The sequence below is a fragment of the Bubalus bubalis genome, chromosome 4 (genome assembly GCF_019923935.1).
Source record: "Bubalus bubalis isolate 160015118507 breed Murrah chromosome 4, NDDB_SH_1, whole genome shotgun sequence".
In the NCBI taxonomy this organism is placed as follows: domain Eukaryota; kingdom Metazoa; phylum Chordata; class Mammalia; order Artiodactyla; family Bovidae; genus Bubalus; species Bubalus bubalis.
In genome coordinates this window covers 11,612,571-11,625,036 of record NC_059160.1, presented here as the reverse complement: position 1 = coordinate 11,625,036, position 12,466 = coordinate 11,612,571, and the positions used below count along the sequence as shown (strand labels likewise).

Here is a 12,466-nt window from a genome sequence, read left to right as displayed (position 1 = left end):
GCATGGGGACCCAAAAGGAGATGGGGCAGCCTTTCAGAAAGACTCTGAACATTCTCCTCACTGAGATATACCAATAGCTTTTCAGAGGAAAAAACTGCTAATTTACAAATGATGATGGTATTAAGGAAAACTGCCACCCAGAAAAACTGATATTACAGATCACATGCACAGAAAAAAAGGGAGGGGGACTATTCTACACAATAAATCTTACTGAGTGGAAGTGTGAGACATTGTCATTTACGCTTATTTTTCATCTGGTGAGTAATGGTGAAGGTGTTGCTAAGCATGGTGAAGGAGCTGCTGTCAGAGACGGGCTCTGTTTACCCCGCAGTGCAGTCCCACACACTCAGAAACATAGAACACATCCCACATCACTTACTTCTTCATTAGCTCTGCGATTCTTTGGCACTCTTCCTTGTCATAAAACCAAATTCCATAGATGGACACTGCAAGAAACACAGAGGACCAGTGCATGAGCATCCTCAAGAAGGGGAAACAAATCCCCTTTCCACCGTGAGGGGAGAACGTGCTCGTAGCCTAAGTGAACTAGTCGCTGGAGTCGAAGCTTGAAAACCTTGAGCTGGGGCTTTTTAAGCCCAAGGAGAGGGTATGCAGACACAACCTGGACCTGGACACAACAGGCACATGCCGAATGCTTAGCCGGATGAGCAGACTGAAGACGAGCCCCAACTCTCTAACCTCCAGCTCTGCAGCGTCGCTGCCTCACATGTCTTCACACACTCACACACATTCACACATTCTCACATACACATGCTCACACAGAACTCTCACTCACGCACACAAACACGTTCACACACACCACACACACACATTCTCACATACACACGCTCACAGAGAACTCTCACGCACACAAACACGTTCCCATACAAACACACACACACCACACACACACGAAGTCTCATATACACACACTCACAGAGAACACTCACACACACAAACACGTTCCCATACACACACTCACCACACACACACAAAGTCTCATATACACACGCTCACAGAGCTCTCACTCACACAAACACATTTACACACACACACACCACACACACACACAGTCTCATATACACACGCTCACACAGAGCTCTCACTCACACACATGCTCCATCTTCTATAACTGTTGCACGCCTGACACACATATTAGGCCTGGAAGCTTCTCTCCCTTCTCCTTTTTCCCGGGAAGATGTTATTAAGTGAAAGATCAGTTTTGGAGGCCTTAAGTGAGGATACAGTGCTGGGAAAATAAAATTCAGTAATGAATCTGCAACTCCAAAGTGTCCGCACAAAATATTTACAACTGTTCGAAGACTAGATATAACCACGACTTAGTGATTTAGTGATGAACGATGTGGCATAATACAGTTGCTATCGATTCAGTTAATTTTCAAGTAAGTCGTATATATTAGTATGTAAGATCTACGTCATTTTTATAGCAAAGGCTAAACAGGTCTAAAGGCCCCCCAGGTGGCTCAGCAGTAAAAAATCCACTTGCCAGTGCAAGAGACGTGGGAGACTTGGATTCAGTCCCTGGGTGGGGAAGATCTCCTGGAGGAGGAAATGGCGACCCACTCCAGTATTCTTGCCTGGAGAATCCCATGGACAGAGGAGCCTGCAGGCTATAGTCCATGGAGTCTCAAAAGAGTTGGACACTAGTTAGCGACTAAACAATGACACAAACAGGTCAAAAATAAGTTTATAAAGATCTAGTTGAGGATCTGGTAATGTTAATCACATCAACAACACATCAACTACACACACATTTAAAAAATCTTCATCAAAAACAGCTGCTAAGTTATGACGGGGCAATGAGACCCAACAAAATATACTTTTAAAAGAAAATAATTTTCTTGATTTAAACTTCCAAAATATTTAATTATATGGGTATTATTCGGTCATTAAAACATTTGTGATATTTTAATCACTGCCCCCGTCCCAGCCCGACTCACCTACCAGTGGCCCTGTGGGTCTTTCTGTTTCTTGTCAGTAAAGCTTCAGATATCAAAAGGTACAGGAAGTGTTGTTTTAGTGCTGTTAAGCAGATGTCTTTAAAAGGACTCTATAAGTCTGACCCCTATAAATGGGGGTAATTTTTGTGGTCCGTGCACCAGGAATCTATCTTATCTGTGAGTGCAGGGGCGGGGCAAGTGGGAAAAAAACCCCCAGCTTTCTCTTGATGGGACCACTGCGTATTCTTTGAAACACATGCACATACTGCTCTCTGATACATGGACACCGGAAAAAAAAGAGTCAGGGTTTGAAGGCTATGCGCTGAGAGCCTCAGCAGCCAAAAGAAAGTCCTTCACCCCAAGACCATTAAGCGAGCCTCTCGGGACTTGACTCCGGGCTCTTCCCGGCCCATGGACACTGATCCCCGGTGCTAGCTGCCCCACAGGTTCCTGCAGGCCGACCCACAGCCCTGTGCTCCCCTGAACGAGAGTGGATTGGACCACCGACACTAAGATCACAGCGACTAAGAAACCTGAAGGCGTTGTGGGTTTTGGAGGCTTCAGTCCTCGTTACAAACCCAGGATCTTGCTCTGTTCTCTGGTTACAGTGAAAACTTCCTCTCCATGGAGATGGAATTTTCCAGAACTACCAAAGGAGGAAAGTGGTAGCAGCGGAGAAAAACACGTCACCAAGGAAGTGGAAGCCCAGTAGCTGGGGAAGAGCAGCCGTTAATGTCTCGTCAGGAGAATGTGAAAGTAGAAGTATATCTGTTGCCGTTTGGGGGGATGTCACACACTTGAGACACTTGACAAAAGGAACCAGGTTCTCGTAAGGATCGGACGCCAAGCAAACTATTGACATAAATGGGAAAGCGGTCTGACTATGTTATTACTGCGAGAAACCCGAAATGCAGACGGACGGGAAGATATCCGTGGGAACATCTTTCAGACGTCGATGGGGGGAAGGGAGAGGGGGCTGGGCCTAAAGGGATGGAGGGGCACCGTGGAGGTTTCCTGAGGACCCGACTGACCGCTTATCTCTAAAGCAGCATGGCTTTAAGATTAGAACGGGGTCATATTGAAACGACTCTTTTCATCCCAGTTAATGTGCCATTTCAATGTACAACTTAAAACAGTTGAGGAGGAAAAACAGATTTACCAAGTCCTCGCTCCCGAGAGAGAGTATGAGATAACACACAGAACTGGGCCTAACTTTCTTCTCCTTAAAATAGTTTCCCAGCCTGGGCCACATTCCACGGGAGCCCCCGCCTCTCGGGCCCGCGTTCCCAGCTGGGCAGGCCTATCGCTGTCCTGTGTCCCAGCGGCTGGTGGTGACCCACGCAAACCAGAGCCTGTCACCGGCCGGGAAGTGCCGAGCTGACGGGCTGATAGATCCATCACATCTCGCTTCCCTTCTTCCCGGGCGGCCGCAGGGCGAGGCCAGCCTGGGGTGGGCAGTGGGCGCCGCAGGGAGGAAAGAAGACAAGCTGAACAGAACTGAGGGAGAAGGTGTGGTCCTGGCATTCTCAGACTTGGGAGTGGTCGCTGCAGCCTAGCTCGAGCCTGGGACACGGGGTGCTGAGCGGTCAGCAGGAGATGCTCTGAGCACTCTGGGGCCCCAGACCCACCATGCTGCGAGCCTTCTTCCCCCACTCCACGCCCGGGTACCAGCCGCTGCCCCGCCGCCGCGCCAACACCCAGGCGGGCTCCAGGGGTACGCTGGTGCACGAGGCTCAGCTGAGCTGCTCCTATGTCTCTCCTGGAGGTAAGAGACCCCAAGATGGGGGGAGGACTAGGAAGATACTGTTGATATTCACTCTAAATCAGTTAATGACGCCCAGGATGGGCCTCCCCACGCCATGAACACATTTTGGGTTCAGTCTTCTTCATGTGGATGAATGCAGGCCTTTAACAGTATAGCCGTGAAATTCTGCTTAAAAACTGCCTTAGCCTGGTTTATGTCATGCTTTGGGGATTCTTGGTAGAAAACAGCAATGTTTGAGGCAGCAGGCAAGGTACCACCGCTGGGACCTGTCTGTTAAAATGCCATCTATTTACGCCTTCTACTTTCCTTCTAATTCTGCAAGAAAGATGAGCAAAGCAGAATTTACGTATTAGATCTCACATCTGAATGTTGAGGGTACAGTAGACATGAGAGAGAGCAAACTGATGGTATTTGATGTTGTTTTCTTCTTTTTAAATTTCTCCAGCAGAAAAATCCAAAATTGATATTTGAAGAGGCTGGTTGAAAGGGTCACAGAGGGAAAAGCAGATGTCCTTGAGTGCACCTGCATTAGGGGACCTCCGATCCTCATTAGCATGGTGCATGAGGTTATTCTGCAACCTCCCTGGGGGTTACCTCATCTGGTTTATGTTTTAACTATTTCTATAAATCTCTTCTTTGAAGACATTCATCATTTGTTCCATATTTGGCCTCAAAAATCTTTCAACTCCAAATCATGAAGGGGGTTTGTGATCTTTTAGCGATATTCATGCTAACGTGGGCAACTTTAAAATACAAGCCATATTTCCATATGGTTACTGAGTAGGTCAGCTGGAACTGCGACGGTGACGTCTGTGCAAGCAGGATAGGACGTCTGATGTGGTACTGCTCCCGCCCCTCCCACCCCGCTGTCATTCCCTTTCAAAGTGATCTCACTAATTTCTCTCAAAAGGATAGGACAGCAGGCAGGAAAGAAGGCATTTAAGTCCTCTCTTTGCACTGGGAAAAGCCATGGAAACCAGGGAGTGTAAATTACACAAACCTCTTCTGGGCACTTAAGGATAAGCCAAAAATCTTAAAATTCCTTCAAACCCCATTCCCTTCAGTAAGTCTTTCTCAAATGAGTGGAATAATAATCCCAGTGGAAGGACCAAGAACATCTAATCATATACTTGGTGTAAACACTTGTTGTTAAGGCTTTGCTAGAATACAGAATTGCTTGATTTCTTGTCCTGATTTTCCCCTGATAGTTTTTGTAGCTTGACCTCAAGGATGGTGACTGATTACTGGCATTTGTTCCTAAGCATGCCTGTGCTTGCGCATGCAGACATACACATACTGTCCTTCCGAAAGACCACAGGATAGTTAAACAATCAGAAAGTGAGGGTCGTGAACCGTCAGAGCTGGAGGTGGGCGCAGGTGGGTGGTTCAAGCACCTGACACACGGGTGGAGGGTGGTCTCTTGTGGCCACAGTCCCGTTTCCCGGTTCAATCTGTTTGCATAAAATATGCCCTTCTTCCGCCTTTACAAACAAAATACATAAAGTATAAAAACAATGTTTATGCTTGAATGACTTGGAGACGTGGTTATAAGAGATGGGGAGTCATCTTGTTTAAACTAAGGTTCGTGTGAACTCACGAGGACCCAAGGGAGGGTGGAGGGAAGGAGAAGGGGGTGCAGGAAGCGGGGTGTCTGAGGGCAGGGGTTGTGAGGCAGGCTCTGTATCCACGGCTGGGCAACGGGCTGCATGGCTGCTTTGTGCTGACTGGCCATTCCGCCCCATTCGGACTATGCACTGAAGACGCACTCCATCCACACGCTCTTTAAGGCCTATAAAGTCACATTCTTTCATTCATATTCTGCCTCAGCTTCACTGACCAAACCCGGACAGAACCTTTGCTGGCCCCGAGAGTCCACATAGCACTGTTATCTTTGGCCCCTGGTCTGGTTCTTCTCATATGACATGGTTTTACTGCACCTCACAAATCAGGGGTCCCATGATCTCCAAACACTAGAGGTTCCCAGTGGATGAGAAGCAGCTTGTATTTTGTGAGTGACTGAAACATGCACATTTGGGGAAAAACAGGAGAAAGCCTAGACAAGTGCTATGAAGTGAAAACAACCTTCCTCTTTCTAAATAACGTCCTTAAAAAGTTAAGGCCATAAACAATGACAAAGAATCAGCCTCTCGACTAAACCGGTACACTAATTTGGATCAAATTATATGGATCTCCCAACTGTAAATGAGAATTCACTGTCTTCAGAGGAAAAGATGGGTTAATCTTCCAAAGGTTTCATTTCTAACAAATGTATGTTATGTCATTAGACCTTCCAAATCTCCACAGAGGTCTTCATGCTCCCCAAACAGGCAATCTGAGGTCTCTCTGCCCTCAGGTTCATGAACGGTCACATGGAATCTTCTCAATTATATACTAACTTCCTAATTTTATTTATTTGAGGATAAAGTTGCTTTAGTCTGGGAGATTTAACAGAGTAAATAAACACAAAAATAAGCAGCAGAAATAGTCACGGGTGATAATAAATAGAAATAGGAACCATTTATTCTGTTTTGTTGGCCATTTAAATTTATAGTTTAATTCTGCCCATAAACTGGCTGGTTAACCCACAAATCTCCCAGAAGATAGGTGTGGGCTCTCTGATGTGTCTTCCCTCCCGACACCTTGTCCTTCAAGACTCCTTTAGACTCCTGCTTCTTTGCTCCTACAGTTTTTTGTAGATCCTTGGACTAAACAAGAAAAAGCCCATGTCATAAGTGTTTACTGCTCCCCCCACTGCATCACGAGTAGTGTGGTGTATCCAACAGATGTTTGTTGAGTTAAACTGAAATCCAAGACGTTAGATCTTGAACCATCTTCACGACAGGTGCCTCCATCCCGGCTTACACATTGTAGTCTGGACGAGGCAGGCCTCCACATGGCCGACCACAGCTTCCCAGGGACTCGCAGCATGAGGCTCTCCTCCACCAACCCTCTCATGCTCCCGCCCTCACTCCGAGTTTATTTTGCATCAAACACCTGATCATCTTTGGCATAACTTATGCTGATGGGCTTTTGCCATCAGCTCCCTGCGGCTGTAAATTCTCACAGCCTAGCACTGCGTGGGCACCAATGTTCTCATTTCCTGTGTATTTATTATTACAACGAGGCTACCATACACCAGTTCCCCGATGGACTATCTGTCAGGCACCGGCAACTCAGAGCTCAAATAATGCAATTAATCTGCAGGTTTACAAGTGTTTCTCTTGGTGTACAAGCATTAGTGCTTTGGTGTGGCAGAAAACACAGCATATTCCGGTCAAATCTGACGGTAGTATTCTGAAGCTTACATAGATAAACACCTACATTATCTTAAAACTGTCAATTCTTCCCAAAACACAATGAAACTGTGTTATCCAGAGTGAATCTCGATATAGCAAAATAAGTCTTGTCCCATAGAATTATAGTTTGTGGGGAATATATGTTTAAAGCAAACATAAAACAGAGTATTTTTTACAGGTCAGAAACTTGTTTTGATGAAAAACAGACTTTCTCATGTTGAAATCAGATTACTGAATTAAGTGTTTATTAGTGATAGGAATCAGAGAAGGCAATGGCACCCCACTCCAGTACTCTTGCCTGGAAACTCCCATGGACGGAGGAGCCTGGTAGGCTGCAGTCCATGGGGTCGCTAAGAGTTGGGCACGACTGAGCGACTTCACTTTCACTTTTCACTTTCATGCATTGGAGAAGGAAATGGCAACCCACTCCAGTGTTCTTGCCTGGAAAATCCCAGGGACGGGGGAGCCTGGTGGGCTGCCGTCTATGGGGTCACGAAGAGTCGGACACGACTAAGCGACTTCACTTTCACTTTCACGCATTGGAGAAGGAAATGGCAACCCACTTGTGTTCTTGCCTGGAGAATCCCAGGGACGGGGAAGCCTGGTGGGCTGCCGTCTATGGGGTCACACAGAGTCAGACACGACTGAAGTGACTTAGCAGCAGCAGCAGCAGCAGCGATAGGAATAGCTTTGTTGAAATACACTAACCATAAAAATATATAATCAATGAAAAATTTCTAAGATTTCACACAGCAGTGGTTTAGTAATGGGGCCTCATGCTAGTTTGTGACTGAGGGAAAATAAGCTGGAGTTTCTGTATGTCTTTCGTTTCGACCTTAATCTATAATTATGGAAATAGCAGACCCCACTTAACCCAGAGCCCTTTCAGTTATAAGCAGTCAAATTATGGTTTGGTTCCTTTTTAAATTAGAGTCCTATGGTTGACACAGAGGATAATTCTAATACCAGTTCTTGCCTAAAACTTCCTTTCTCCAAAACCCACAAGAACATGAAAAAATTGTAATTTTTTCCTTCTGTGGGTTAAAAATAACATCCCAATAGCTTCAAATTGATTATCTGAGACTACTTTCTAAGTGATTTTTGGACAAGAATAGACACACTCGATGCAGCCGTCCCGAGCGACTGCCACATGCAAAGCACCGTGTTAGGGAAACTAAAAGACGCTTCGCTCATTAAGCATTTCAGAAAACGTTTTGGAATCCAGTTTCTCTCTGCCGAGATTCAGACTTCTGGCATGTTAGTCTGGGCTTTCAAAAACAAATGATAAAATACAGTCATTGTCGAGTCACAAGAGCAGCGCGTAAATCCAAACAGCACTGCTACACAGATGTTTCTCGGTAAAGTCGAGGACGTTAAGTCTCTGTGGTTCAGATAAAAAAGTGACCTCTCTTTTTAAAAATATTTATTTATTTTTTTGGCCACGCTGGGTTCTTAGTTGTGGCATGCAGGATCTTGCGGGTGCGGCATGTGGGACCCAGCTCCCTGACCAGGGGCCCCTGCACTGGGAGCGTGGGGTCTTAGGCCACCAGGGAAATCTCCCAGACTGGCCTCTCTCTGACTCTCCTCTCACATCGTGTCGGTGCGTCACTTACACAGTGCTCTCACATGGTCTTCCTCATCTACGCATGCCACATTGTTAAGTTCCGAGGACAGAGTTTTCCCCTGAACTCCGTGTGAGGTCCTGTCTGCAGTGAGTCCCCTGGTCCCAAAGGATGAGGAGTGAAGGCCGCGTGGACTGGCTGGCCAGGTGAGAGGAGTGCTGAGGACCCGCATAGAGTGTGTAACCCAGGGAGCTGTTGGGAATCCCAAGGCAACAGCAGAAACACAAGAACCCACAGTGAGGCTCTGCTGTCCGTGAGGCTTTTCAGAGCGGGCCAGTTCTTGAGATAAACAGTCTCCTTCAGAGCTCAGACCCGTTCATGTGCTGAACCCCGTCAAGAGAACAAAAAAGCATCTCTTGGGTTTAAGGTTGGAGTGACAAGCGTCGTCACTCAGTTCCCTGTAGACGTGCGCCCCTTAATCACGTATGAAAACACATTAGCTCCTGAGCCATGGTTTGTAGGAAAGAGGTCAGTTTTTCAGTTAGAATGGCAGAGGAGGCTACAATGAGTAAGATTTGTTGCCCACAGTGTAAATTTAAAATTACTTCTTCTTAAGAAGCACAGGCTGGGGGTGGGGGGCGGGGGGCGGGTAGAGTGTCCTTGAAGGCTGTCCCGGCCACTGCACTCATGCATAGCAACGAGCCCACTGACGGCACAGGGCACCTCGTCTGACCGCCATGAAAGGTCAAACTCCCTGTACCCACCCCTCCCCGCCAACGTGGTCTGAACGAGGATCTTCCTCTCCCTGCCCAGGTCCTGAACAGACAACATTCTGTTGTCATTCCTGCAAACACTAAGATTCTGTCAAGTCTTCGTTGCTGGGTGGGCTTTTCCCTAGTTGCAGTAAGCAGACACTACTCTCTAGTTGAGGAGTGTGGGCTTCTCACTGCGGTGGCTCCAGGGTGCACGGGCTTCAGTGCTTGCAGCACTCGGGCTCAGGGGTTGCGACCCGCGGGCTCCACAGCACAGGCTCAGTAGTGGTGGTGCCGCATGGCCTTAGCTGCTCTGTGGCCTGTGGGATCTCCCTGGACCAGGGATCGAACTTGTGTCCCCTGCATTGGCGGGTGGATTCTTGTCCACCGTGCCACCGGGGAGGTCCCGTACAATTCCTTTGAAGGGATTTCTGGACTCTAGACAACTTCAGCAGTTCAATACTCAATCCCTGAAGTTTGTATGGGAGATGGTGTGTGCATGTGCAGACAGGTGCTTTTGGAGGTGGGTCAGCATGAAGCACAGTCCCCCAGAACAAGGCCTAGCCCGTAGCAGGAAAAAAGCTGATATTTGAAGGTGTGGGGGAAGCAGGCAGGCAGGAAGCCCATCAGATTCTCAAAGGGCTCTGTGACCCCCAAAAGGTTAGGAAGTACTAACCGAGGCTACGGACATACCAATAGGGATCTCAGAATGGAAAAATAAACTCGCCATTATCTGTGGGCAGATAACATGACTTTCATTTCCCTAGTAATAAATTTACACAGGGCTCACTTTTAACCTTTCAAATTGCTTTTGTAGTAACTGCCTGAACTGATTCCAAGGTTAAGACAACAGATGATAAAGCCTCAAGGACTTAGAATCTGCTGGATTGGGAGAGGTTTCGCTCCTCCCAGCGGTCTGAGGCCAAGGAGAGGCTGACGGCACCAAAACCCCCTGCATCTTCCGCCACCTGCCTAGGTTCAAGCGCTGTGACCTGAGCTCAAGGCAGGATCTTTGTGTTAATCTCCATCATGAAGTCATAAAGAGGGAGGGATTTTGGGAAAGCGGGGCCACTCTGTGGCTCCTTCTTGATCACCCTGAGCAGAACATCATTAGACTGGACAGAAACATCAGACATATGTAGGTGTGTAATGACTCGTATTAAGATACAAGTATCTGGGAGTTACTTTAAGTACATTATACCTATCTACTTATCCAGATCTGGTCATTTGCCGTGTTTATTTGGTAACACAGAATACAAATAAAATATAAGATCGGGTCTGTGCACAAGGGGCCTGTAATTTATGACTCATGCCAATGCTTTCAGCATAGCACAGGTGGTCAATGACTAGTTCATTCATGGTGACCTGGCACCGAGAACCAATGTCTCACAAGAGGGTGCTTCCAAATTCTGACCTATCTGTGCAAATTTGACCTTCTCACTGCTATTATCCTCTTACAAATAAAATTACTACGAGGATTTGTAGAGAAGTCTTTTGGGTATGTACATGTTTAGTTAGAACAGAAAAAGGTACTGTGTATGGCAGTCATGGTTGACCTGTACAGACAGGTAAGCTGGATCATTCTGGCAAGGAGTTTAGGTTTATCAGTTTTACTTTTTTCAAAGAACCAGTTCTAGGTTTTGCTGATTTTCTCTCCTGTTTTTCGGTGTCTTATTGATTACTGCTCTTATTTTCCCTTCCTTCTGCTTGCTTTGGGCTTAATTTGCTCTTCTTTCTCGTTTCTTAAGGTGGAACCTGAATTACCCATTTGAGACTTTTCTTCTTTCCTAATAGAAGTATCTGACGCTATAAATTTCCCTACCAGTCCAATTTCACTCGCATTTGACATGTCTTTTCATATTTATTCAGCTTGTTTTCTAATTTTCTTCCCTCTCTGACACATGAGTTATTTAGATGTGTGTTGTCTAATTTGAAAATTTTTGTGGGTATTCCAGGTTATCTGTTACTGGTTTCTAGTTCAATTCTGCTGTGGTCAGAGGGCATACTCTGTATGGTTCCTATTTCTTTAAAAATCTTCAGGCTTGCTTTATGCCCTATGATAAAGCTGACCTTGGGCGCTAGCCCATGAGCACCTCAGAAGAGGCTGTCTTCTGCTGTGGTTGGTGGAACGTCCGATAAACGTCAATTGCCTCAAGTGAGTTGATGGTGTTATTCAAGTCCCCTACAGACGTGCTGCTGCTATTTGTTCTGCCAGTCACAGAACGCGGGGCTCAAGTCTCCAAGCACAACTGCGGGTTTTAACTTTTGAGTGTGCATGTATTAATGATGGTTAAGTATTTCGGGTGAATTGATCCTTTTAAGTTTATGCAATGTATCTCTTTACCCCTGGTAATTTTCTTTGTTCTGATGTCTACTTTGATATTAATATAGCATCTCTGGCTTTCGTCAAGTTAAAAAAAAACTATTTATTAAAAAAAATGTAAGTATAGTTGATTTATAATATTGTGCTCATTTCAGGTATACAAACGATGTGGCCATATATATATTTTTTTCAGATTCAATTCCCGTGTTGGTTATTACACAGTATTGAGCAGAGCTCCCTGTGGTACACTGTTGGTCCCTGTTGAGGTTATAACACAGTATTGAGCAGAGCCCCTGTGGTATACCGTTGGTCCCTGTTGTTTTTCTTGTACACAGTAGTGTGTATATGTTACTCCCAAGAGGCTTTCTTTTAATTAGCATTTCCATGGTTTGTCTCCCCTGTCTTTTGCTCTGTTGGTACCTCCTTTCTTGCCTTCTTATGGATTATTAAAATGTTTTAGTATTCAGTTTTCATCTATCTATTGGTTCTTTCTTAAGTGGCTGCTCTAGGAATCACACTATACATATCTAACTTCAGTTTACACAGTTATTTCACCACTTCAAGCAAAATGTAAAGACTTTACAACCACACAGCTCCTGTCCCCCACCACCCTTAACCTTATAGCTGTCATGTGAGTTACATCTATACACAATGAATCCCACTCCTGATACTTCTGTAACTTTTGCTTTTGTGTCATTTGCATTTTAAAGAATCTGACGGCAGAAAAACGTCTGTTCCACTGAGTGTTTTTTTACTATTTATATTGCTCCTCCTTTACCCCGAGGCCCCGACCTTCCCTCAGCAACA

The 12,466-nt window shown here is 45.9% G+C and overlaps 2 protein-coding genes across 14 annotated transcripts in view; one reads left to right on the top strand and one right to left on the bottom strand.

Moving 5' to 3' along the window:
* Positions 1–12,466, bottom strand: part of DCP1B (decapping mRNA 1B) — a 42,186-nt gene that overhangs the window by 15,493 nt on the left and 14,227 nt on the right. For both annotated transcript variants that reach the window (XM_044940918.2, XM_006043729.4), the window contains exon 4: positions 380–446. In XM_044940918.2, coding sequence (XP_044796853.2) covers positions 380–446 — 67 coding nt within the window. The remainder of the gene's footprint in view (positions 1–379; positions 447–12,466) is intronic.
* CACNA1C (calcium voltage-gated channel subunit alpha1 C) overlaps positions 3,296–12,466 on the top strand; it is a 463,540-nt gene continuing 454,369 nt past the window's right edge. For all 12 annotated transcript variants that reach the window (XM_044940916.2, XM_025282935.3, XM_025282924.3 and 9 more), the window contains exon 1: positions 3,296–3,726. In XM_044940916.2, coding sequence (XP_044796851.1) covers positions 3,591–3,726 — 136 coding nt within the window. In that variant the 5' untranslated portion in view covers positions 3,296–3,590. The remainder of the gene's footprint in view (positions 3,727–12,466) is intronic.